The sequence below is a fragment of the Pelodiscus sinensis genome, chromosome 11 (assembly GCF_052426305.1).
Source record: "Pelodiscus sinensis isolate ZL-2025 chromosome 11, ASM5242630v1, whole genome shotgun sequence".
In the NCBI taxonomy this organism is placed as follows: domain Eukaryota; kingdom Metazoa; phylum Chordata; order Testudines; family Trionychidae; genus Pelodiscus; species Pelodiscus sinensis.
In genome coordinates, this window is record NC_143062.1 from 31,547,161 (window position 1) to 31,574,082 (window position 26,922).

The following is a 26,922-nucleotide window of genomic DNA, read 5'->3' on the forward strand; positions in this document are numbered from 1 at the left end:
TACATGAGAGTGCAGGGGAGGGCAGAGGGGTTTAGTGCAGGTGGGGATGGGATGCCAGGTGCAGGCTCTGGCCAGAAGGTGCTTACCTAGGTGGCTTCCCAGTGAGCAGCCCAGCATTTCCCTCAGCCAGGCTTCCTGCCTTCCATGCCTGGCACGTCACTCAAAACAGCTGGCTATGGGGGACATGTGCTTCTCTGAGCGCTGCAAGCCTCAGAGAGGAGGTACTTTGCATGCTGTGTGCCCTGCAAACAAGCAGCTCCCATTGGCCAGTTTCCAGCCAATGGGAGCTGCAAGATTGTGCTGGGGGCAGGGCAGCACACAAAGTCTCTTCTTCCTCCTTCCCTCTCCACAGCTCCTGGTGGTGCTCAGAGAAGCACATGTCTCCCACAGCCAGCTACTCTGAGCAGCATGTGCGGGCATGCCCAAGGTTCCTGCTGGATCCAGCCCACAAGTCATATTGTAGCTGCCCTGGTGTGATTTATATTGAGAGTAGTAATCATATTCATTGTACACCTATAATGCTCAAGTTCAGATGGGGTAATGCAGGAAGTGACACAGTGGCTTTCCAGATAACACCCACACACCTAGTTTTGCTCATTGTTTTTTGTATCAGTCTCCAAGGACCTGGCATCCTGTCTCCAAGGATGATGCAGGCTTGTTTTGCCAGGCTGAGAACCTGGTGATCAGGAGGCTAGAAATTTAGACAATTGATGTGCGGGGTGTTAGTTGTCAGGAGCTGTCAAAGGTATCAGTCACATCTGTTAGGGAGACTAGCTAACACAAAAAGAAGCTTTCTGAAAGAGTCTGAGGAGCTAGCCATTGCAGTATCCCAGGGTGGAAGATGAGTAGATACCTGGCAAGCAAGAGTGCCAATAGGCTGCTTTATTGCTTTATAATCGGTTTTCTCTGGAATACTTTTGTTCTAAATAACTAATACGTGGCTACAAGGAAGCCTTTTGGTTGTGAATTATCACAGTGTTTGCTTTCAGAGGGAACAGAATAGCAGTGTCCGCATATAAGTCTGTAAAAATCCTGGGTGATGCACAGGAAATCTCAGGCCCAACCTGAGAGAAGGAGAATCTTGTGATTTCACCCAAGAGAAGATTGAGAGCCAGACGGTGGGGTGGGGGAGGCGGGAGGAGTGCATTCTGGGATACACACGGAACAGAGGTGCAGTTTAGTAATTGTGACACATACACTAGAAATACATCCCACTTAGGTTTATTTGTGTTATTTGCCTTGCTTTAATATTCTTTATGGCATTTGGGATGCTAAATTACACAGACTCTAATCCCATTAAAGGAGAGTTAGATTCAAAGTGGAGGAGATTCTCTTTGATGATGATCTGTCTGGCTCACAAGTGCCTTTTAACACACGCTCAATGAACTGAAACTGTTTACTGTAAACATTTTTATGCAAAGCAAAATTGTTTGATTGCTCTGTGTGGGAAGGGCTCCATAATTTTTTTGCTGTTAGAAGACTCATCTGTCAAAAGTGACAGCATGGTGGTTTGTAAAAACTGCAACTAAAAACTTGTCAAACATTTTTCAGATGATTTGCCCATTAACTGCTTCAGTGTTGTCTAACATTCCAGGCATGTGAGGGCAAAGTAATTTACCTGGCCCGCATCTGCGTACTACGGAGTCTTCCAGTGCTGCTAAGAATCAGGGGGCGTGTCTGTGTTGCACTAAAACACCCACAACTGGCCTGTGTCAAGCTGACTCTCGTTCACAGGCATCAGGCTGTAGGGCTATAAAATTGCAGTTTAGATGTCTGGGTTTCAGGGTCTCCCTGCTTATGGGGTCCCAGAGCTCATGCTTCAGCCTAAGCCCAAATATTGACACTGCAATTTTACAGAAGGATCTTTGTGACCCAGAGTTAGCTGACCCAGACCTGCTATAGGTGTGTTATTGCAGTTTAAGTGTACCCTGGGCTACTCCTCCCATCCCTCCACTGATGTCCCAATGTTTCAGTGGAATGTTGGCACTTTAAAAATTCAGTTCCAGCTCAGGACTCCTGTTCAGATTTCAAACAGACCTACATTTGGGAGTCTTGGGACCAGGGGTTTTGGTTCAGCTCTGTTTCCATTAGCCCCACTTATTTTTACTATGCTGATCAGCACAGCGACAACTCAAATCTTGAAAGTAACATATCTAAAAACAATAAGAAGCTTGCACCTTGGTTATCAACTTACTGTTAGACAAAAGAAGCTGCCTGCTTGACAGTGATCAATTTATATTTTTCACAGACCGTTATTGCTGTCACTTTTGACATAATCCCCTTTCAAAGAGCTTGTTCCAGTGACATGTCTTGACTGTACCAACTTTGAGAGCTTTCATAAAAGTGTGATTATAACTTTCCTTTCTCTTTGATCTTGCTTCAGTTGCTTCTGCAATAATCTCACTTATCAGAATCAACTGTATAAATTAGTCAAGTGGTTATTTGGTGTGTCTGTCCACAATATAAAAAACCACTGCAACTCATCTAAGGAAATAGGCTTTACCCACGAAAGCTAATGATCATATATATAAAGTTAGTCTCTAAGGTGCACAGGATTACTCATGGTGTTTAAAGTTACACAACTACCACTCTGAGGGTACATCTACATCACCATGAGCTGTGGAGAAGGAGGGAGGAAGAAGAGGCTTTGTGCGCTGCCCCGCCCCAGCACAATCTTGCAGCTCCCGGCTATGTTGAGGGGCTGGCTGCTGTGCCCACGGGCTGCACCCTCCCGCTGCATGTGGTTGCATGTGCACAGACTGCAGAAGCATGTGCTGGCCGACCAGCCCGTGTGACACTGTGTGCCCACCTCCCCCACCGTGTGCGTGTGTGCGCGCACGCCAACATACCTGAAGATCCCTCCCAGAGCTGCGTGGCAAAGGCACCTACTGTGGGCAAGCTTCCTGCCACAATGCTTGCAGCTTTAAGAGGGGCCAGCAGACAGGAGCTATAGAGTTGTGATTGCCTGCTATGGAGCATCCAAGAGGCCACCTGTGTTTCTTCCGGGAAGCCAGTTCTTGCACAAAAACCCCTGTGGAGCGTCCACACGCCTTTTTACGCAAGAGCTGTAGTGCAAAAAGGAGTTATTCCTCCTGGGGAGAGGAATAACTCTACTGCCAAAAGCCCTCTGTTCTGCCAGTTTACTGTGGGTTTTTTTGTGCAAAAACCTCGTAGTGTAGACATAGCCTCTGGGAACAATTCTTAGATAATAAATGGGCAGGAAAGGCATAGATTCACACAGAGCAGTTCAAACCAAACCACAGAATAAAAAAAATACCCTGATCGCAACTAGATTCACCCTTTTTCCCTTTATTTACTCACAATCTTCTCTTTGTTCAGTCCACTTCCATGTCCCAAATTCCTTGGAGGCATGGTAGTCCTGCCTAAGTTTATATCATTCCGTGTCTCTCAATTCCTAGTTTATCTCTCCTACGCAAAGAAAGCAGGAAAGCTACCTTATACAATTCAAATTTCAGAACTTTATTCCTATTGGTTCTTCTGGCTTCCTGCCAACCCCCTTGCTAGCTACCTGAGTTTACCCCTTAGTCACCAGGTACTAGCCATCACTCCTCCTGGTCATCATAGAGTGGGAGAAGGATGTTGCCTCCCAGTGGCTGGCCTAGAAAGAGGATGGCAGACCTACCACTAGTTAAAGCCCTAGTTCAGCAATAAGGACTCGGACTGCAGAATTCGCATCTAAGAGAGGCCCTGTTTCGTTTAAATGAGACAAGTCTGCATGAGAAGTGGGAGTCAAAGCATGTGTGAAATTTATATATTGGCTCTCGTTGGCCAGCAGGAATGTGATTCACTTCCTGTGTGTTTGCTGCCTCTTTCATTGTTGAGGATGCTCACGAATGTGAATTCACCCCCCCATCCCACCCTCCAAAAAAAACTGAGGAAGAAACTAACAAAACAGTTAAACAGAGCTACTCGTTCAGTTAACATGGGGCTACAAGAGTGATGGGCAACCAAGAAGAGTGAGTGGCCGCACAAGTGGCCCTCCATCTCAGTGGGCCTCAGCAGCCCACAGCCAACTGCTGTTCATCCTGCAACCCTTGGACCCTCTGTCTGCTCCCCTCCATCACCCGCACTGGGGTACTGGAGCCCTGCACTTCCTACTCCTCCCCCTTCCTCCCAGCACTTTTGGAGCATGCGAATCGCCGGATTAGCTCTCCATCCCTGCTCCTCCCTCTCCCTCCCAGAGATTGAACAGTGATGACCATCTGATTCATCGTGCTCCAGCTCTGGGAGGGAGGAGCGAGGGCAGAGCGCAAACCAGCAGATTCATGGTGCTCCAAAAGTGCTGAGAAGGGAGTGAGAGGAACAGGAAGTATGGGGCTCCAATGCCCCAGTGCGCAAAAGATGCGTGGGGGAGGGGCAGACAATGGGGCTGCAAGAGGAGCCCCAGTGGGCTACAGCCTCAGCTGGTGTTAATCTGCGTAGCCCCCATTTGAATGAGTGCACTGATTTGTCACCTGGGGAGGGAAGCCATTGGCATTTATCAGAGGGGTTTGGTTGGTTTAGGGTTTCATTATAAAGTAAAATTTTGTCAAGAGACGGGCCCAAGCTTCTGCACAGTTCAGAGTGAACATGGGGTTTGTGTAGGTTTTGGCATCAAATCCTGCAGAAGCGTTTCATGTATTTCTTATGCAGAACCAGGAGAAACTTCACCATTTCCCATGAATCTTGCTTTGAGATTTAGGGCCTAATTCTAATCTCACACCAGCATCAATCAGGAACAACTCTACTAAGTCAGGATATGTCTACATTACAGAGGGTTTTTTCCGGAAAAACAGCCATTTTTCTGAAAAAACTTCAATTGCACCCACATTGCAATTGCATTCTTTCGAAAGCAAATGGAAAGAACAGATAGGGGTTTTCCAACATTGGTAAACCTCTTTCTACGAGGAAGAAGCCTTTTTCCGAAAAAGCTCTTTTGGAAAAAGGCTTGTGTGGACAAGGAAGAGGGAGTTCTTTTGCAAGAAGAGGGAAGAGGAAAAAGCACAGGTGCTCTGGCAGCCATTCTGCTCATAGTAATCATAGCTTGTATGCAAGAGAGCATCCAGACTGAATGGACTCTATCTTTCGAAAAAGCAGATCGTTTATTCAATGTGCTTTGGCCGTGTGGACGCTTTCTTTCGGAAGAAGTTTTTTCAAAAGATTTCTTCCAGAAAAGCTTCTTCTGAAAGAAGTCTGCAGTCTAGACATAGCCTCATAGTTTGCGCCCGATGGTCCTAGGACTGCACAGCTCTACTATATGAGCTGCCCCTTATTTGAGTTGTATTGTAAGCTGCAAATGCAAGCCTCAATGACTGAAATAGGCTCACAGAACCTTAATCAGAAGGCCAATCAAATGGTTTAATATCTGCCACATCCAACCTGTGCAGGGGGACAGAATATATCCTCATCTCTGCCTCTTCTTCTGTCCTCTCATGGAAATAAGAGGTCAGAATGGGCCAGCTGCTCAGCCACAAACAGGCACTCTGCCAGCAAATTTTTCCTTCCTAGTTTGCTTCTTGGTTTCATCAAGAGAAACAGACCAGATTGTTTTGTTGCAACCCAGAAATACACCCTTCCCTGTCTGAGTTATAGTGCACCTTTGAGGATATTCTAGTTCCCTCCACCTTCTCAGAGACCTTCCCCTTCTAACTCTTTTCCTAGGGGTTCCTCGGATTCTGTTTTAGTGCTTGACGGAGCCTTCAGTCCCCAATCCTCCCTCATAGCTCACTGCTGATATTGTTGCATGCAGAGTAAATTTCATCAGTGTCTAGTCTCCGTCCACCTCTAGCCTATTACATCTCTATTCCTTAAACAAGCTGACTCTCTCTTGACATCCTCTGTGCACTGTTGCTGGGTGTAGTAGCGCATATTCAGCCTCAGCACTCCTTGGCTACGTCTACACTGGCCCCTTTTCCGGAAGGGGCATGTAAATTTCATGAGTCGTAGTAGGGAAATGCGCGGGGGATTTAAATATCCCCCGCGGCATTTAAATAAAAATGTCCGCCGCTTTTTTCCGGCTTTTAAAAAAGCCGGAAAAGAGCGTCTACACTGGCCCCGATCCTCCGGAAAAAGCGCCCTTTTTTAAAAGCCGGAAAAAAGCGGCGGACATTTTTATTTAAATGCCGCGGGGGATATTTAAATCCCCCGCGCATTTCCCTACTACGACTCATGAAATTTACATGCCCCTTCCGGAAAAGGGGCCAGTGTAGACGTAGCCCTTGTGTTTTGCCTCCATTTGACTACTCTAGAACAGTGAGCTGCTCATTAGGCTGGTCTAACTATAACTTCAGCAGTGCAGTGGGCAAGTTAATGTTCACCGAGTGAGTCACTGAGTGAGCAATGACTTTACTTTCAGCTTTGTTGTTGATGTTGCTCTTAAACTCCTTGAGCTGATGAGTCATTTAAAAATAACAATAAAAGGTTTTGTTGGGACCGCCTGTCCCTATGAAATGCTCTGCCCATGCTAATTATTATGGTTTGAAATGGAGTCTGAGCATTTGTCACAGCATCCTGTTCAGGAGGGAGAAGGGGTGTTACTTGGACAAGAGAAGTTTAAAATGTGTTGCGCGAGGTATTAATTACACAGCTTGTCCCCATCTTCCTGCAGCCAAAAACCAAACCCATGTTGGAGGAATTTATAAAGGGTGCTGCGAAGGAATCAAACTCCTTTTCTGCTTCTATAGTTGGCAGTGCTTCTGAAATGGGAAACCTCAGTGGGAGTTGTTTAGTTGTGCTACTCTGAATTGTAAACATTCCTGTTACAGCTGGACATACAACTTTGCATTATTGTGGTTCCAGTTAAGACTCAGTGCATACATCCTCATCGTGGACCTAATCCAATTCCCAGTGAAGCCAATGGAAAAGTTCCCACTGACGTTGAGCATTGGAGTGAGCAGTATAATAACTAGTTTTCCTAAAGTGCCAGTGGTTTGTATATAAATAAAAACTCAGACACGGATTTGAAGTGCTTAACGCTGGAAGCTCTGATCCTGCAAACACCCAAATAAGTGCCTCTGCATTTGTGAGTGGTTTCATGGGGTATGAGTATACTACAAACAAAAACCCACTTTTCTGTCTCACAACCCTGTTCAATTGACTGTGGCTTGCAGGGCTCAGGCTATGGAGCTAAAACTAACTGTGTAGACAATAGGAGTCAGGCTGGAACCTAGGCTCTGAAACCCTGACAAGGGGTAGAGTCCGACCAAGGACTGGAGTCTGCAGACCCTCGTGTATGACATGTATTGAGTGTGATCCCAAAATAATTAACAGGGTCCAACCCTCTTGCCATCCATGGTGCCACCTTCCATGTGGGTTGCTTGCATCAGCTAATTAACTTTGTGTTCTTCCCTGTGGTTCTGCACCAATTGCTATGTTCCTCTTTATATAGTCCAGATAAAGACCATCATGAGTGCATTTCTCTTCATTATCTTTGTTTAATTTAAGCAGAACGATCAAATAGAGTCTTGTCTTGCCTAGAGCCTTTCATGTAAATTGCATCCTCTGAGCAGCTTTACAGAGTTTAATAATGCCGAGTAAGTGAGATAAGAAATAACAGCAGAAGGGAAAGAATCTAAGACACAAGTGAGAAGATGTATTTATAGAAGATATTAGGATTAAAACCAGTCTGTGGCAGAAAAGCTATTTCCAGCTAGTGACAAAAGACACTTGAGCCAACAGTTCCAAAATTCTGAGCCGGGGCATGAAGAAGAGAAGCCAGGGGAAGAGTAAAGAGGAGAGCTATATGAATGACTAAAGTAAATCCATTATTAAACAGTCACAGGTCTAGCCTTTATAAGATAGTGAGACAACACAGGCAGTAGGAATAAGTAAGACCTTACCAAATTCACAACTATGAAAAACATATCACAGACCATGCAATCTGGTCTCCCTCTGTGAAATCTGGACTTTTGGGTGCTTTTACCCTATTCTATACAGATTTCACAGGGGGAGACCAGTATTTCTCAAATTGGGGGTCCTGACCCAAAAGGGAGTCTTAAGGGGCTTGGTGTTTTGCCACCCTTACTTCTGCATTGCCTTCGGAGCTGGGTGGCCAGAGAGCAGTGGCCGTTAACCAGGCGCCCAGCTCTGAAGGTAGCACCCTTCAAGCAGAAGCACAGAAATAATGATAGCAATATCATGCAATACCACTCTTGCTTCTATGTTGCTGCCTTTAGAGCCAGGCAGCCAGAGTGGTCGCTGTTGCTTGCAGAGCTGGGCCCTTAGTCAGCAGCAAGGGTGGCAATACCATAGCATGCCATCCTTACTTCTGCACTGCTGCTGGAAGTGGATTTACCTTCACAACTGGGATGGCAGCCAACAGCCACTGCTCTCTAGCTGCCCCACTCAGAAGTCAACACCACCACCAGCAGCAGCACAGACGTAAGATAGCGGTGCAGGCCGTCCTCACTTTAAGTCCAAGATATGTTCCAAAAAACTTGGACTTATAGTGAAACAACTTAAAGCGGGGAATTTTTTTCCCATGGCTGACTTCCACTTAAGCAATGGGGGGAGTGTTTCACACGACTTACAGCGGGGAATGGGAGGACTTATAATGCATCCGTTCCTACAAACGTCAACGACTTTAGTGTGGAACAGATGTATACCGGGGCGACTTATAGTGGGGATGTCCTGTACCACAACCCCCCCATACAGTAACCTTGCAGTCCCCCCACAACTCTGCTTTAGGTCAAGATTCCTACAATTACAGCACTGTGAAATTTCAGATGAAAATAGCTGAAATCATAACATTGATTATTTTTAAATCCTACGAACTGTGAAATTGATCACAATGGATGGTGAATTTGGTAGGGCCCTCGTTATAAGTAGCACAGTGTCTGTTGAAATAGAGCCCAAGGGCATGCAGGGAAGAGAGGTGGTATCATAAAGTGAGGGATGCAAGAAGCAGAAAAGAAATAGTATAGGTCACATTTGTGTGGCACAAAAGGACCTGAAACCAGCCCACAGGGGCTGATGAGGATTCTACAAGCATGGGAGAAACCTGGACTTGAATCGGGTCAGCATTGCTGGCTTTGTCAGCCCCTCCTGTCAGATTTGGCAGGGTGGGGCTGACCTGAGCATGCTGTGATGGAAGGTGAGGGGAAAAAGAGTGAAGGACTGAGGCTTCAGCAGTGTCAGTGAGCACGCTCAATAAACGCCAAGCACGAAATTGGTTGGGGGAACCAACCCCGTCAACCTTCCCTCTCCACACACACACACACACAACATCTCTATTCTGGCGTGACTATGGCACTGGAAAACTCTACTTTTTTTGGCAGATAACTTAGCAGACAGGAGCACTGTACCTAATTCTTATATAAAAGAAAGAAAATTAAATAAATATTAGACTCACTCAGCTTTAACACTAATATATTCTGACATCTTGTGGCTAGTCATTTAAGGGACACTGGTTAGTCTTCAAATGTTAATATCTATTCTTTGTTACGAACTCAGTGAGGAGACAGAGCGAGAGAGAGAGAGACACCCCGTCAGGACTCCTGGGCTCTATTTCAGATCTGGCAGAGGAGTGGGGTCTAGTGGGTTACAGCAGGGAGCAGATACATTTCAGCTCTATATAAGAACATCAGAATGGCCATACTGAGTAAGATCCATGGGTCTTTCTAGCCCTGTATCCTGTTTTCCAACAGTGGCCAATGTCGGGTGCTGCGGAAGGAATAAACAGAAGTGGCAATTATCATGATCCATTCCATGTCACCTATTTTGTTTGTTTATTTGAGCAAACATAAAATTTGTTTATTTGAGCTTCTTATAAATTTAATTGTATCATCTTCTTGTGTTGTTAGTGAAGGAATGAATAACATTTCCTTATTCTGTTTTTCCACACCATTCATGATTTTCTAGACCAGTGGTCCCCAACCATTTAAGGTTGCGGGGCCCCCCCAAGTGCCATGTGCCCGGGGCCGGCGCCCCCCCCAAGTGCCGCGTGCCCGGGGCCGGCGCCCCCCCCAAGTGCCGCGCGCCCGGGGCCTGCGCTCCCCCCATGCGCCGTGCGCCCAGAGTGGGCGGCCAATCCGCGGCGCTCCTGGGGCCGGCGCTCACCGTGCGCCACGTGCCCAGGGCCAGGCCAGCCCCGAGCACTTGGCGGGCGCACACAAATGCCTCCGCGGGCGCCTGTTCTAGACCTCTAACATATCCCCCCACCTTATAGTCGTTTCTTTTCCAAGTCCGTCTTGTTAATTTCTCCTCATATGGAAACTGTTCCTTACTCCTAATAATTTGTCGCCCTTTTTGTACTTTTTCCAAATCCAATAGATCTTTTTTTAGATGGGGTGACCAGGTCTGCATACAGTATCCAAGATGTGGGCATACAATGACTTTATATAGAGGCAGTATGGTGTTTTGTCTTATTATCCTTTACTTTCCTAACGATTCCCAATATTCAGTTGGCTTTTTAGTTTTTAGAATTCCACTTCACATTGAACAGATGTTTTCAGGGAACTATCCACAAGGATTCCAAGACCTCTTTTAGACCCCTCCTTTTTGTATCTATAGTTAGGATTATTCTTCTCAATGTGCATTATTTTGCACTTATCAACACTGAATTCCATCTGCCATTATGTTGTCCAGTCACCCAGTTTTGTGAGATCCCTTTGTAACTCTTTGCAGTCAGCTTTGGATTAGTCACTGTTTACCACCTTTTCAAGAACATTTATGAGAATTTTAACAGCAGTGGTCCAAAGGCAGGTCCCTGAGAACAATACTCATTCCTACTCTTTCTTCCCTCTTCCCCCCATCTTTTAAGTGGAGTACTCAGCAATGTTTTCACAATGATCAACCAATCCTTCAATTGCTGGAATGCCCAGCCTTTTGTTGTTCTTTATCACCTGCCTCCCTCTTTTTATAACAAATTCCCTGCCCCAAAGGCAAAGCTGCAAGCAGCACAAACTCTGTTGCATTTAAGAACTGCCTCTGCAGTCAGGACATGGGCTTTAACCAGATCTCAAGTATGAAATCTGGGGGTTCAAACTTGGGAGAGGGGGCTACTGCTTCCCCACCCCCATAAATGGTGGCCTTGGGAATATCCTTGGGTCAGATTGTCAAGGAATCAGAAAGGTTGGGGCTATATTTTCAAAACAGCTCAGCTCCTCATTGGACACCTGAACAAGGGCCAGATTTTTAAAACTGCTCAGTTCCCAATATGGCCACTATTTGTAAGTCTAACCAATGGCTGGTGTGGCTGTCAGGAAATAATCACACCTTCTTAAGAAGCTGATACTAGAGATCAGTGGGGTTTTTTCCCCCAAAGGTATAGTTCTGATGGGATTTCTGAGTCTTTTCAAAAGTAATGGGGTCACTGAGCCATGGGCAACATGATTAGAAATAATCAGTTGCCCAACAGTTAAATATTTCATTCAGTCACCATTTCCCTGCAATTATGCAAAGATATATGGAAGAGATGAACAGCATTTCAGATCTGCCTCCTGGGCTCTCTTCACAGGCTTGCCACAATCTTTGGTGCTCTAGTGATATTTCCATCCCTGTCCTATGCACTCCATTGTTCATGCTACTAAGCACTATCACCTGGAGGGATGGCCTAGAGCCGTGGTCCCCAACGTGTTGCCCGCGGGCGCCATGGCGCCGCCGGGTGATTTCTGGGTGCCCGCTGAAACATCTGGGCTGGCCCCGCCCCCGGCACGCGGCACATGCATGGTGCCGGCTCCAGGCGCGGGACGCATGGGCAGCCCCTCCTCTGGGCGCGTGGCACATGCGCAGGGCCGGCCTGGGGCGCATGGGCGGCCCTAGCCCCGGCCCCAGGGCACATGTGCGGTGCCGGCCTGGGGCGCATGGCTCGTGGGCGGCCCCGGGTGCACGGCCCATACGCGGTGCCAGCCCGGGGTGCATTGCCGGCCCCTGCCCCGGGCGCGCGGCACATGCGCAGTGCCGCCCCCGGGCGCGCGGCTTGTGCGTGGCCCCGCCCCTGGGGGCGCGGCTTGTGCGTGGCCCCGCCCCCGAGCGCCCGGCAGCCACGCAACATTGGGGATCACTGGCCTAGAGCCTTCCATATCATGTTTGAAATACATAGACTCCTTGGGGCCAGTAGGATGCAATCTGACTTGTAACCTTTCAAGGCTGAGAAGCTGCATTCTGTGTCTTTTTCTGATGAGACCCGAGAAACATAGGTCCATTTGCTGTGCGTACTGATTATATATCCCATAAGAATAGTTTTGCCCCAATGACTTGGCCAAATTCCTCCCCCACTACAAGCGATAAGTCAGAGCAGCTGCCATCCTGCATCTCGGAGGTGGCGACAGGTCAGTAATAGGTTCCATGGATATGCATGGTCTGAAGGTTCCTACATCTCTGAAAAATACTTTCTAGCAATTATAGTGAAGTGCAGAGTTAGGATCCTTCCCAACAAAGTTTGTGGATTTTCAGATCTGGGGATCTAATTCAGGCTCCTCACTAATATTATCTCCTGTTTCATAATCCAACCTGCATACTTCACAGCCAATATGTGACACTGGGAAGAAGCACTTCAAATGGGAGTGTGCTGCTGTTACAATAGTGAGCAGGGTGAGCTGTGGCTGTGATCGTGCTCTCTCCTTCAAGTTGGAGGTGTGAATTCCCGCCTGAGGAGAGGAGAGACACTCACACTAGCTGATCGAGCTACTGCACTAAGTAGAGTGAAGGTGCAGGCAGCAGTCGGTCTGGCCTTCCCAATATGTGCCCCACCAGGGCAAGAGGTCACAGCTGCACTCTGTGTTTCGTGCACTAGCAGGGGAACTCTCCATGAGCTGCAATGCGCCCCTCCAGCCCAAAGTGTAGGCGCACCTTGACTGTCTTGTCAGTGACAGGCCCAAGACCTGCACTTCTCTGAATGGAATCCTATGACTCACTCCAGTTTTGACTGGACTACCCCAGTTTACCAACAGATTCTGCTGTATTTGGTCTCTGCTTGGGAATCCCTTCTTTAGGAGCTGTCCCAGAACTTTTCAGGGGCCCGACATTGGACGACATGGAGTTGGACAACATGGAGTGTTGATGGGAACCCTTTTCCTATTGAGAAATGCTATTTCATGGCAGAGCAGGGAGTTGGCTGGGGTCTCCCGCATCCCAGGTCAGTACACTAACAGGCTAATGGCTATTCTGGGGTATCTTGATCTCTTGATTTTTCCTGACAAAATTCTTAAGGTTTTGGTTTTGAGCTGCATTACAAAAGAAACAAAGTGTGAAACCTCAAAAATGTATTTGCAAAATGGAGTTGTTGCTGTTTTTCCAGCCAGCCCTAATCGTGGCCAAGGATTGAGGTGCACTACCCTGTGTGAGGGAAGATTTTTCTAACATCTCATTCTGCGTACATTATGCCTGGCTTAGTTCAGTGCTAACAGTGCTTCATTACCAAGTTCAGGCCAGTCGCAAAGAATTTCAGCCACAAAAAAGATGTTAAACTTAATCTTAATGTAAAACATTGTCATCTCAGATTTGGCCTAAAATGTAGCCCCCCACCTCCCAGGAAAACAAGCTTTTTCAGTATCTAATGCTGATAAAAAATAATTCCTTTTAAAAGGAAATCTGACTGAATTGGTTGCTTTCTTTAAACATGAGCATCCACTGCTGGTGCTGAAATCCTGAAATAAAAACCAGTTGTAGAATAAGTGCAACTGACTTTGATGATTTTCATTCCCTCCAGAGAGAGAAGGGCAAAAGTATCCAGAGTGAAAAGTAAGCTGGATTTTTAAAAACTTTACTCTATATTGTAGTGATCTGCAGTGCTATTGCTAATACAGGTACACTATTTTTCATGGTGTCATTCTCTGTGTCCTCTTATCCTCATTCACATTCAGGGCAGGCGACAGACTTTGCCAGGCACTGGGTAACGTGGGGAGGACTTGGCTCTGGGATCCTCTGCAAGGGGCGGAGTTAAAGGACATCCCACCCTCTGCACTGCCCAGACTGCACCGCATGGGGCTCCAGTTGTGATCTAAAGGGCCTGGGACACTGGCGCTATGGTAGCAGCAGTGGCAGAGCCCCGGGCCCTTTAAATCACTGGGTCCCTGGGCACTTGACCCTCTGAGCCCTTACCCTCAACAGCGACTCTGTTTGCTATTAGTTCCTTAAATTGAACAGCGTTTAGCCTTGTCTGAATAAATTTGACTAGCAGGAGGAGTTTCCCTAAGATCCTAGACTGCTGCAGAAGCACGAGTCTGATTTTAATTTAATTTAGTTTAGTTTATTTAGCTGCTTGCGTCTTCTTCCTTCAGCGTCCTTGGAGTAGATTCACAAGGGTCCCCATCTGGTGGGATTCTGTGTTTTGTTTGGTGCTTTGCAATGCTTGTCCATTCTTAACATTTATGAAGAACTTTCTATCCCCATTTCTTTATTTGCACCTGTTAAGACACATGTTGGTGATCACATGTCATTGTTAGAGTTCTCCCGGTTTTAAAAGGCCTGATAAATAGGAAATTATGCATGGAATAATGCACATGGAAATGTCTGTAAACTAATTCCTATTCTATTACAATATGAGAAATACCTGAGGCACCTTATGCAGAAAATGTGCCGAGGGATGTTGAGGGATGTACAAGATGTACCCATCTATCTGCTTTGAGGATTTACTCACTAGTTCTTAATTAGAAAGCCATTGCCAGTAATTGATGCCTGCCAGTTATCACAGGCATGTAACAGAACAAATTATCTCCAAAGATGCAAACTATATGATTGACCACATTGCATGTGGGTCTCCTTGGGAACCTCTAACTTCAGTGAAACTTGCTGAGATTGTTAATTATTTCTCTCCAGGGTAACAAACCCATATGGCAAAATCAACATGTCTAAGCAGTGAAGTTCTCCAGGGTTAAAAAACTGTATATGCTCTTAAAGCTTTAAAACTATATTGTATGGGAAGGAACATTACTTTTATAGGATGGAAGTTTTGTATTACTGTAAATATTTTGATCAGATTAATCAGGTAGGATAAAGCTGCTTTGAAAAACAAGAAAATAATGGAAACCTAGGATGGTGTGCATTGCAGCCCAGTATGCTTGTCACCACAACCACATACAAATATTATAGTTATGCAGTATGTACAAATGATGGCTTAGACATCTAATGTGAAACGTATGTACAAATACGCAATCTGTGTATGCAGGTCAGATCCCAATCTCAGTTATACCTGTGGAACTGGTTACTACACACAGTGTTTTCCAAGCATTAAATAATTGGTGAGTTACTGTGTGTCTCGTCACTCCCATAGATGGGTATCTATGTACAGACACATACCCATGCTGAACAGATTGACTGAAGTTTCAAGATTCAACTTGCACATGTACCAAAGAAACAAAATTTCTTATGTCATGTAGAACAGACTGACTAAAACATCCTTTTGTGTACAAGGCTCCTCAGACTCAACCAAATTTCACTGTGCAACTGGGTAACAAGGCTGCTTGTGGGTTTATTTCAGATGCATATTTTTATTGTACTACACAAGTAGAAGGTTTCCGAAGGGACTCTAATATTTTTATACAAATTAGTCTTCCACTTGAATAGCAAAATAGTTTTATATACAAACATATAGCAACCACCAGGACACAAGATGATATTTTCTAGAAAAATATTTTTTCATACACATGTAAACTCAGGAGGACTTGATATTTTTCACATTATCAAATTGCATTTGCACAACCATAAAGGACACCCGAAGTTACAATGGGATTGACTATTGATATTTATTGAATTGTTCATGCCAAATAAATAACTTGCAGAATCTGTAGACCACAAAAGTGAAGACATTTTGGAGGTGGGGGCGGGAGAAACTTAATTAGAAGAACAAAAATGATTCTAGGGAGAAAATGCCTGCTTGTTGCAATTTAAAATGTTGCTATCCAGTAAAGAGAATACATTGGTATTAAACCAAGGGACTGAAATGTTGATGTACTGATTAGAGGACTCAACTGTGTTCACACAACAGCACTCTTCTCAGTTTGTTGAATTGTTACATGATGCATTAAATGTCCTTATTCTGTAGTTTCCTAGATGAAATAGTTTGCTTTTGAGTCAATTGTTTGATGGCAAGATGTAAAGCTAAACATTCAGTCTGTTACATTCATGCATAGTCTTTCTGTCCAGGAGTTAATGCTTATTATCAGAACAGGCTGATGTGCATAAGTGTACGTTTGTCACTAATTTAGCATTTCAAATAAAACCCTGTTAAATTTCATTTTGAAATCACTTCATACAGTTTTTTCCTCTCCCTCTCTGTAAATTCATTTTTTCCCCACTTGCATAAGAAGAGCCATGTAATTATTCTGCTTCATCATTTAGTATCCTGAATGCATACACCAAGCTATTCTAATCCTCAGGAGATGCAGTTGATGGGTGCATATAAAGGTATCATCTTTAAGCCTGATCCTGCAAGATACTGAGCGCCCTCAATTTCCATGATGGTGGGAGTTGAAGGCACTCAGCACTTGTCCGCATTAGGTCCATTGCCCCATAGTCAACAAGGTATTTAAGCACATCCATTTCTTTAAATGCGTGAATAGTGCCATTGACTTCAGTGGGACCATGCACATGCCTAAGTACCTTGCTGAATTGGGACGTCAGTCCTCAGTACTTTAACTTTATTTTTAAGGATTTACTCATAAGGCAGGTCAGCAGCAGGGAGTCAGAGGGGAATCAATAGAACTTTAAGTGGTCTGGCAGAACTCTCTGAATCAAATGGAAATGATGCCCAATGCTATCGCCCATTCTCACTCATCTGACCCTGCCTCACCTTCCCAGGCAAACCTCCTCCCAGGGTGCTGCCGCTTCTCTTCTACTCTGCCCTTGTTGACATTATCTAGCAACTCGAGCAATAAGCTACCTTTGCTACAGTTGAAGGACTCCTGGAAATCACAGGGGGCATCATAATCTGTGCTTTCAGAATCCACATATCTTTTTCCAGGGTGCTGGCGTTTCTCCATGTCTTGGTCTCTCAGATCCAGCTCGTCATCCCAGCTCCTCTTGCCAGGGTGCTGACGCTTTGTATAAATCAGATACCGCTTGCCTGGATGTTGCCTTTTGGATAGTTCATGCAGATAGGCCAGTTGAGTGCTAGGGATATCCATGTACTGGTCCCACAGTGACCTCCTGCCAGGATGCTGCCTCTTCTGCAACTCCAAGTCACTGTCGTCGTCTTCCTCTCTTTTCCCAGGATGCTGCCTCTTCTCTAGGTCACTTAGGAATCTCTTCCCAGGATGTTGTCGTTTGGAAAACCAGCCTGGCTGAGAAGCACTTGGTTCTGTCCAAGGAAATGATCAGCATTAATCATAGAATCATAGAATGCTAGGACTGGAAGGGACCTCGAGAGGTCATCGAGTCCAGTCCCCTGCCCTCATGGCAGGACCAAATACTGAACTTTCGTGATTACCCTTATTCATCAGGACGCTGAAATGTGAGCTCCCGGGGGTATTTTTATTATAGCTCTGGAGGGAGCATAGGGCTATAATCCACTCCCAGTCCACAAACATAAACATAGAGTAACTCCAGACTAGAATGGGATTACTCTGGGGCTGTGTCCAGACTCAGGGGTTTTTTCGAAAAAACTTCACCTGCGTCTAGACTGCAGCTGCGTTCTTTCGAAATTAAATCGAAAGAACGCGGCTTTTCTTTCGACGGTGGTAAACCTAATTCCACGAGGAAGAACGCCTTCTTTCGAAAGTGCTCTTTCGAAAGAAGGCGTTCTTGAAAGCAAACAGGCTTTTTAGAAAGAGAGCATCCAGACTCACTGGGTGCTTTCTTTCGAAAAAGCGGCTTGCTTTTTCGAAATTCCGCGTGCAGTCTAGACGCTCTCTTTCGAAAGAGGCTCTTTCGAAAGTATCTTTCGAAAGAGCCTCTTTCGAAAGAGGCTTGCAGTCTAGACATAGCCTGGAGGGTGTAGCTCAGTGCAGACTGGCATAGGAACATTTCAGGAAGGACGGCTTGAAGGAAAGAAGTCCACTCTGTAAAATAATTAAGGAATCCAATGGTAGGGCCCAGCATGCTATTCTAGAGCATTGTGCCATAAAATTCTGGGGGCCAGAGCAGCTACAGAATCAGGCCGGGGCTGGAGGATGCCTGCACTGGGTAGGCAGAGGAGATGAGTGACAGTGCCTGCAGAGGTGGGCACAGGGCGCAGGAACTGCATGCCAATGGAAGCGATAGGGCAGAGAGAGACTCAATGTGGCCAGTTTGTGTGATTTCATCGCAAGTCTTGCAGAATTAGTAGCTTTCCTTAAAGTCCCAGCTCCTGGATTCATGTCACTACCTGAGAATCTCTGCTTTTATTTTTAAAAAATCCCATACATTTCTAGGCAGATGGGGGAGAGGGCACTTTCTAGTGCCAGCTCCCCTCTCCCTTTTCTTCTGAAGGCAGGATTTCCAGCTACCTGCATCTTCTCTTGCACTAGCTGCCCATCAGACAGAGGATGTATGAGCTGTTGCCAGAGATGGCAGCCTGGGCACACCATGAAAACTTAGAATCAGAATTATAGGGTGGAAGAAACCTCAGGAAGTTATCAAGTCCAGCCTCCTGCCCAAGGTAGGACCAATCCCAACTAAATCAACCCAGCCAGGGCTTTGTCAAGCCGAGACTTAAAGTCCTCTAGGGATGGAGATTCCACCACCTCTCTAGGTAACCCGTTCCAGTGCTTCGCCACCCTCCTAGTGAAATAGTTTTTCCTAATATCCAACCTAGACCTCCCCCACTGTAACTTGAGACCGTTGCTCCTTGTTCTGCCGTCCATCACTACTGAGAACAGCCTTTCTCCGTCCACTTTGGAACCTCTCTTCAGGCTGCTATCACATCCCCCCCTCCCTCTTCTCTTCTGCAGACTAAACAAACCCAAATCCCTCAGTCTCTCCTCATAGGTCATGCACTCCAGCCCCCTAATCATTTTGGTCACCCTCCACTGGACCCTCTCCAATACGTCTACATCCTTGCTATAGTGGGGGCCCCAGAACTGGACACAATACTCCAGATGTGGCCTCACCAAAGCCAAATAAAGGGGAATAATCACTTCTCTGGATCTGCTGGCAATGCTCCTCCTAATGCATCCTAATATGCCATTAGCCCTCTTGGCTACAGGGGCACTCTGTTGACTCATGTCCAGCTTCTCATCCACTATAATCGCCAGGTCCTTTTCTGCAGAACTGCTACTTAGCCATTCGGTCCCCAGCCTGTAACAATGATTGGGATTCTTTCGTCCCAAGTGCAGGACTCTACACTTGTCCTTGTTGAACCTCATCAGATTTCTTTTGACTCAATCCTCTAATCTGTCCAGCTCACTCTGGACCCTATACCTGCCCTCCAGTGTATTTATCTCTCCCCCTAGCTTAGTGTCATCTGCAAACTTGCTGAAGGTGCAATCCATCCCCTCATCCAGGTCATTAATAAAGATGTTGAACAAAACCGGTCCTAGAACAGATTCTTGGGGCACTCCGCTAGAAACCGACCACCAACCCTTTGAGTCAGACAGGGAGTGAGTGGTAAGGTGCAGCAGACAGCCAGGGGACAAGGAGTAGTTAGCAAGGGGTAGTTCAGAGTATTCTTGCCCTGTTTTAACATATTAGCAATAGGGAGGCACAGTCACCAAATGCCCTCTGCGCCTCCCCTTAGAGCTGCCACTGCAGGAATTTTCTCTCTAGGCAGGTTATTTCGTTGTAGGGATTCTATCCTCTCCCTTTGAAGCATCTTCCCTAGGATGCCAGACTAGCTGGAGCATTGGTCTGATTGGGTGCAGCGGTTCCTAGCTGGTAAGTCCCCCTAGAGAAGAAAAATCTCTTCATGATTTCTCTGTCACATTTGGCCTACCTCTTTCTTTCCCTTTATTTATTATTCACAAGACAAACAGAGCCCGGGAACTAAGCATAAATAGCAATGAAAGGAAAGATCTCCATGTAAGTAACGTGCTGTTAGCACCAATATCACATCTACCTTTATTAGTCTCTTCCTCCTCTTCTGCCTTCTTCAGGATAGACCGAAGGATGATGCTTTCAGCCCTTTGCAGTATGTCATCCAAGTGGCTTCTCTCTCCATTCTCATTTGCCTCTGGAATGGGCTGCCCCAGATTGACACAGACACTGGAGAGAGTCAGGGAGAGCAGCAGCAGCAGCCAGACTGATATCATTATGGGACAGAAGTTCCTGCAACTTTCATGGGAAAGTAAAGGACAGAGGAGGGCAAAGGAACAAAATCAACAACCATTACAATGTTCCCAGTAACTCGGGAAGAAGCCTGGGTAAGTGCAATCTCTCCAGCACTCTGTGCTGCTGCTGCAGAGCCTGGAGTCTCTTGTGGAAATTATTTCTTGTCCCTTTTAATTGTTCTGAGCACTCTTTAACTTTTTTTTAAATTCATTTGTAAATTCTTTGTAGGGAATGGTGAAGGCTAGCTCACTTTCTATACAGCACAGTTATTTGTTTCAAATGTGATACAAATTGATCACTTTTAATATCTTTTGATCAGACTAGAAGTCCTTCCTTTTGAACTGTTAGTATATTGTTTCATGTGTTTACACCCACATCTGCCCTAAAATTCACTTTCATTAAATAACTCCCTCTTAAACAACTGCTTCAAAATAATCCCAGAGTTTGCAGCACAGTTTTGTTCTTTTGTTAGTTAGAAATCAATTTTAAATAAGCAGCTGAGTTTTACTTCTTGTGAGAATACCCTCAAAATGGGGGGGAGGAGTGTGTGAGCGTGAGACCAATTTTGTACACTCTTTAGGTCACGGACCATCTTCCCTGTTTCGAAAGCACCTACCACTTTGGGGTGCTACTGCAAGTCAGGTAATACAATGTGGTATTCTTTACAACCTACATGCATAAAAATAGTACCTGCATTTGTTCTGATCTGTCTGTACTATTCCTGAGGCACCTAGCACCTTTTATCTAAGCTCAGATCATTTCTTTACCAAGCAATGAAGTTCATTTCAGAAAGCTATGTTACTGTACGTTCTATCTAGCTAAATAACATCTCTAGCAGACTCCTTCAGTGGAAGGAATATATACTCTACTACAAAGTTTTTTACAGAACAATACACCAGTTTCAAAACAGAAAACAAGTGTTACCTCTTTTGATGACAGGGTTTTGTTACCTTCTGATAAAATTCTTGAATAGGGGCTCTAAGAGCAGCATGCTGAGAAATGCTGTGCTGTCCAGTATAATCTTGCGAACAAAAGTTAAAGTAGGCAGCTGAAAAATGTATAAATTACCTGGTTTATTATGTGGTTTTGGTGGGTCTTTCTCCCAAGAGGATCTTCACTTCGCTCTTTCTTTAGAAGTATTTGCACATCTGAGCTGCAGAGTTGCCCTTCTTTACTACAGACACTTGCAGTATCCAATAGAATGGGTGCGAAGTTCTCGTTGGATGGTTAGTGCCTCCCTACTTATATTGTGCCGCCTCTGGACCCATTATGCAAATATAGCTGTGAGCTAATTTAGTTGATGGAGCTTTTTTTCATTGATGTCAGAGATCTGAGTTTTGGACGCACTTGAAGACTCTGATAGTTGTTTGCCAACCCCCTTGTATTAGCACTGGACTCCAGATGCTGTTATTTTTCATCCCCTACAGGGATTATACTGAATCTTACACAGCACAGAAAGGAGCTGCTTTTTTTCCCTCTCTGCTTAAAGTGAGAAGCTCCTATCCAATGTCTTACATTAAGCAAGCAGCGCAGAATAAAGGGACAGGTAATATACCATGCTAAGGAAACAAAATGGGGGAGACAAGGGTGTGTAAGGAACACAAAGGCTAGATTTATATAGCTTAGAATCTAACACAATATTGTGAGTGGCTACAAAAACTCTAGACTTTTAATTCCATCCTTTCTTAGATGCTGTTCATAAACAATATGCTAGAATTTATAAGGCAAAGCAATGGATAGTGAAAGGGTATATACAGCACTTATTTATTGTATTTATACCTAGCAATGATTCCTCTTTCTAAATAATCTATATTTTAAAAATATTTCTATACAATACTGGCCAACATTATACCAGATAGCCAAACTTGGAAAGTTATGGACTGTATTTAAAATTAAGTATAATAATATAAATTAAAGCAACACTAGTAGAATCTGACCTTTTTGGGGGGGGGGGAGGTAGAAGAGATCAGACAGATAGGTATTGGGGGGCAGGCGAAATATATTTTTTCTAAGGCTTTTAGTCCTATTCCTACTGCCAGCAAATAGACCCAGGAATATTAACAATTGACTCTGAAACACACCAAGCTAATTAAGTCCCAATAGGATGCAAATAGAGAGCTAGCTCTTTACTCCCTCAAATAAGGATTTTGAATCTTTAGTGGTCCTGTTGCCCTTAGTGAGGTTGCTCATATGAGTAAGGATTACTCACCGGCATGTTAGTTTTCATGATTTTACTCTGAGTTATTCATCTGAGTTTTTGAAATGAAGGGATATTGCTACCGGCTGAAACTAACATTCTTCTAAATTCCCTTTTATTAACACATTGTCACAAACCCAGACTGAGTCCTGTATGTTCTTCTCTTTACTGTTATCATTAAACTCTTTGATAAAGTTGGTTGTTCTCTGTAGTAGTTGCTGAAGGAAACCAACAGCCAGATCTGCATGGATGCTGCTGCCCCTTTAATGAATATGCCAGAAGTATTTAGTTGTCCTCCAGGGCACTTTGTAGGCTGACACTTGACTTTGTAGTGCTGCTTTACCAGTTGCACTCTCTTTTGCGCCTTGGATCTGAGAGAGAAAAGGCAGCATTTGGCATGTGAATCACTAATGGAAAAATCCTATAGTGCTGAATATGAAAGAAGCCTATAGCTTTATACTAAAATTACCATAAAACCCACTGAATGTAATTTAAAAACTTTTCTTTAGCTTTTTACAGAATTTTCTATTCAACTCTAAATGATAGATCAAAAAGCCTAGAGAGAGTTTATAATGGTCTGTTAAATTCTCCATGGCTGAAATCCTGGCTCCACTGCAAGAGACCCAGAATTTCATCCGAGGACTCTTCAATGAGGGATTGTGGTCACCAGTTGAATTTTGGCTCACTAGTTCTCTTCAGGAATGAATGTGCTGCAGTGTGCAGTCATGTCTGATCTTAGTTACAGCAATGAAAATCTGAGTCAAATCCCATCTCAGGATGCTAGTGTACATCTGGAATAACTACACTGAGCTCCATGAATTTCTCTGCTTTCAAACTATTGTTTAAACAGTTTTCCCCCCTAAAGAATCTCTTAAAATGGAGCTTTTTTGGGGAGGGGTGGAGGGGACTTGTCCTTCTGCTTTAGGGATTCTGAGCAGCAAGAAAAAGATACCTTATGAGCAAAACCAATTCACAGCTTTATAAAGATGTTGTCACCACTAATCTAAGAATCTGTCAACATTGTTTGCAGTCTAATAGACAACATGGCCCAAGATCTATATTGCAAAGAAATTTGATTCAAGTATCATCAGGCTACTTTACTATAACTGAGCAGGCCTATTTCTTACCCCAAGTAATAAAGAAAACCCCTCAAAATCAGCAGAGACTCTAGCACAGACTAAATTCATAGGGTAAGTGACTTTCAGAAAAGTGTTATAGCTTTTCAGAAATCTGTGGAATGTTGGGTTAGGGTATTAAGAGCCATCAGTTATTTCAGAGAACTGCTTGTTACAGAGCAATAAACATCTAATAACATACAATTTAGGTGTAAGTTCACTCAACCACAGGCCTAATCCAAAGCCTGTAGAAGACAATGGCCAGTGTCCTAACCTCCATTTGTATCTTTAGTATAAAGATCCTCAGCTGGTGTAAATCTAGCCCTCTGTGTTCCTTAGCCCTCACCCCACATTGTTTAGTTTCCTTAGCTTGGTAAATTATCTGTCCCTTTGCTTTTCTAGTGTACTGCTTGCTTAATATGAGGCTTATGGGCTTCTCACTTTAAACCAGGAGGGAAAGGAGGGATGTTCAGTCTGTTTAAATTGTTAGCTCATTTCCAACCAGATTTTATATATTTGAATTATTCTTTTAAAATCCTGCCACTGTTAGGGTACGTCTACACTACCCTCCTAGTTCGAACTACCGTTACTCCTCGTGAAATGAGGAGTAACGGTAGTTCGAACTAGGAAGCCTAGTTCAAACTACCTAGTTCGTGCCCCGTGTAGCCACGCTCCACGGGGTTCGAACCAGCGGGGTTTTAAAAATGGCGGCTCCCCGCTTATGCAAATGAAGCCCAGGAAATTCAAATCCCGGGCTTCATTTGCAAGTGCGGTATGCCTACATTACCCTCCTAGTTCTAACTAGAAGGGTAGTGTAGACATTCCCTTACTGAGGGTAAAAGCCTGGTCCTTGAGGTAGCTACGCAAGTGAAAAATGTATAAAGGATATAAATCCCCATGCTTCATGATATAAACTATCCATTCTAGTGAAGTTAGGAAGCGATCTTTGTGACAGTCTCCTTGGGACAGGGGACTCTTTGTCCTGCAAACAGCTCTCACCGCAGACTTGACCAATGCACTACACCAAACACATGTCACAGGACATTTATTCATAAAGAGTAAAATGTAAGAGCTATAGAAAGCTCGTGATATGTGAAGATTCATGGCCATTGTGAGATGTATACACAGGAGATAAGGGAGTCACCAGGGATTAATGGCTCGGTGGTGGTGCATCTAACAAAGTGGAGTCGTCACTCTATCCTGGTAAGCTGGTGATGCAACACAAGGGTAAATTGTTTAGACTTGCCCAATGCTAAAACTTTCCATTGAAAACCATCAGAGGCAACTGCACCCAATCAAAACCACCAGAAGGTTTTAGAAAAAGGAATATTCCAGGAAGATGGGTTTGCCAAGTCTGTGAAGATAAATTAAAGGCTGTGTTCAGTATAATCCCAAGGAGGGAGAAACATACTCTATCTACTAACAAAGCACCTTGGGGAGTGGGGGTGGCTTCATGAATGTCTGGATCCTGCTGGATCTTGTAAAATCACGAGCTCTGCAATGGACTGAAAGTTAGGGAAGAAACCTACTTTGACAGACAAAGGTAGCTATTGATAAAAGTAGGTAACCCAGGTTTGCGTTTTGTGCCTTTTGCTGTTGTGTTACAATCAGTTGTTTCCACTTCCGTTGGTATTGTAACCATTTATAGTTAAATCAGATTTATCACGAAACAGAAGGGGATCGTTAAGTGCCCCCAAATGCTGTGGTTTACAGGAGCAGTGGTTTAGTGCATTCCTAGTAATCTGGGGTTCACTGCACCTGTGGGGGAAGAGGATCCTGGACTACTGTGCGGCTGTATATTGCAAAAGTAGGCAGGGACTGTGCATAATGCAAAAAGATGCAAGGACTGGGATGCACCTATTAATCTGCAAAGCCACGCTGAGCTGGCATAGCCCTGAGGAGGGTGCTTGAGTCATTGGTGGAAAGTCTGGTGGGGAGCTGACACCAGCCAGGCATGGGCAAGACTCTCCCACTCTGGAGCCAGGGTAACAAAATGACTTTCAGTTCCGGCTGCCCCAAGAACTGTCACAATCTCCATGGGCAGCTTATTGCCCCTTTCTCTGAAGCATCATTATTGACCACTGTTGGAAAGCAGGATCCTGGCCTAAATGGACCATTTCTTCTGATACAGCCATTCCTGAGCATGTGAACTCTGCAGAGAGGAACCACACAGAGCTGAGGTGTAAGATGGTATAGCTTCCTTGAAGTGAATGACATTTGTGTTAATTTTCACCAGCTGAAGATCTGCCCACCAAATCTCCTCCTTTCATTCCCTCTATTTGGGATTTTGTCACAAAGTAGTGGATTATCCTTTGGACTGCAGTAGCATGTGGACCATGCTGCATCTCCTGCACAAGGGGCTAGGATAGCAGAGCCATTTAGCTCTTCAGCCGTGGGCCAGGCTCCCAACCTCCCACTCTGTAGTCCATGGTGGAGATCACGGCTGGTGATCACAGCCCTGAGCAAGTTCTGTGGTGGAAGCACTATAAATACCATTGACAGTCATGTTCCCTGGGGGCTATGGAGGCTCCTATCGTAACTTATCTACACCCAGCTCCTCAACATGCAGCAAACAGTCAGAACACTCTCTACTGTTAGAATGTCCCTGCACTATTTTTTCTCTTTGCTGCTGCAGCCAGCCAGGGAACAACCTCTATGCTTTACCACAAAAGGCAGGGAAGCAATACTGCAGAGATTTGGGGGCTTCTGTCTAAAGAGCTGGAATGGGGAACAGGGAAAGGATGGGGAAAGAAGCATGAAAAGGAGACTGTTCTAAAAAAGGGAAGGTCAGAAACCCAAATGACCTATAACAAAGCAGATGACCATCACGCCCCAGCAACGCAAGAGCAATCAATAAAATAGCCTCTCTGGAAACAAGTGGGTGGCTGTGGATTTTATAGTTGAGTCAAGTTCAGCATGAAGTGCAGCATTTCCATGCCCAACATGGTAAATTTCATAACTTCTTTTGGTCATCCTGTCAGCTGCTTCCTCCAAATCCCCATTAAGTTACCCTCATTTAACAAGCCATGCACCATTGTGCCTAGCTCTGCTCAAAAGGAGCAAGGAGACTGCCCCAGGGGAGTGAGAAGGGGCTAGACAAGACTGAGCTGGCAACACAGGGAGGGAATTTTACACTGCAACCTGAAAAGGGGAGCCGCAGGATCATCTCCCATCTATACTAGAACTATCTGTATGCTGGGACAGCCACGTGCACAATGCTTCTGGGAAGAGCTGCCAGTCTGTAGCCCCCCTCGCAATGTGAACAGTGGTTTAAACCTACAATTTGGGTATACATTAGCTTACTTTTCTGAGGGGGCAGTGGGTTTCCCCCTTGAGAGGATATTAGAAATATTTTCCGATCCCTCCAGCCAAGGATTTTCCAAGATTCTACTCAAACCAAGTTCCAACCACTTCCGTGAATACCAGATTAGCTCATGGAAAAACTAACAATTTTATATTCCATTTGGTGTGGAACAGATTTTATTTCAT

General features: G+C 44.9%; 1 protein-coding gene across 1 annotated transcript; it reads right to left on the bottom strand.

Moving 5' to 3' along the window:
- Positions 1-15,495: 15,495 nt before the first annotated feature.
- TRH (thyrotropin releasing hormone) lies at positions 15,496-21,602 on the bottom strand. The gene is made up of 3 exons (XM_006132840.5): positions 21,190-21,602; positions 19,910-20,124; positions 15,496-17,236 (listed from the first exon to the last, which is right to left on the bottom strand). Exons 2-3 carry the CDS (start codon positions 20,100-20,102, stop codon positions 16,707-16,709), a joined length of 723 nt encoding a protein of 240 aa, XP_006132902.2. The 5' UTR covers positions 20,103-20,124; positions 21,190-21,602; the 3' UTR covers positions 15,496-16,706.
- Between the last annotated feature and the right edge of the window lie 5,320 nt (positions 21,603-26,922).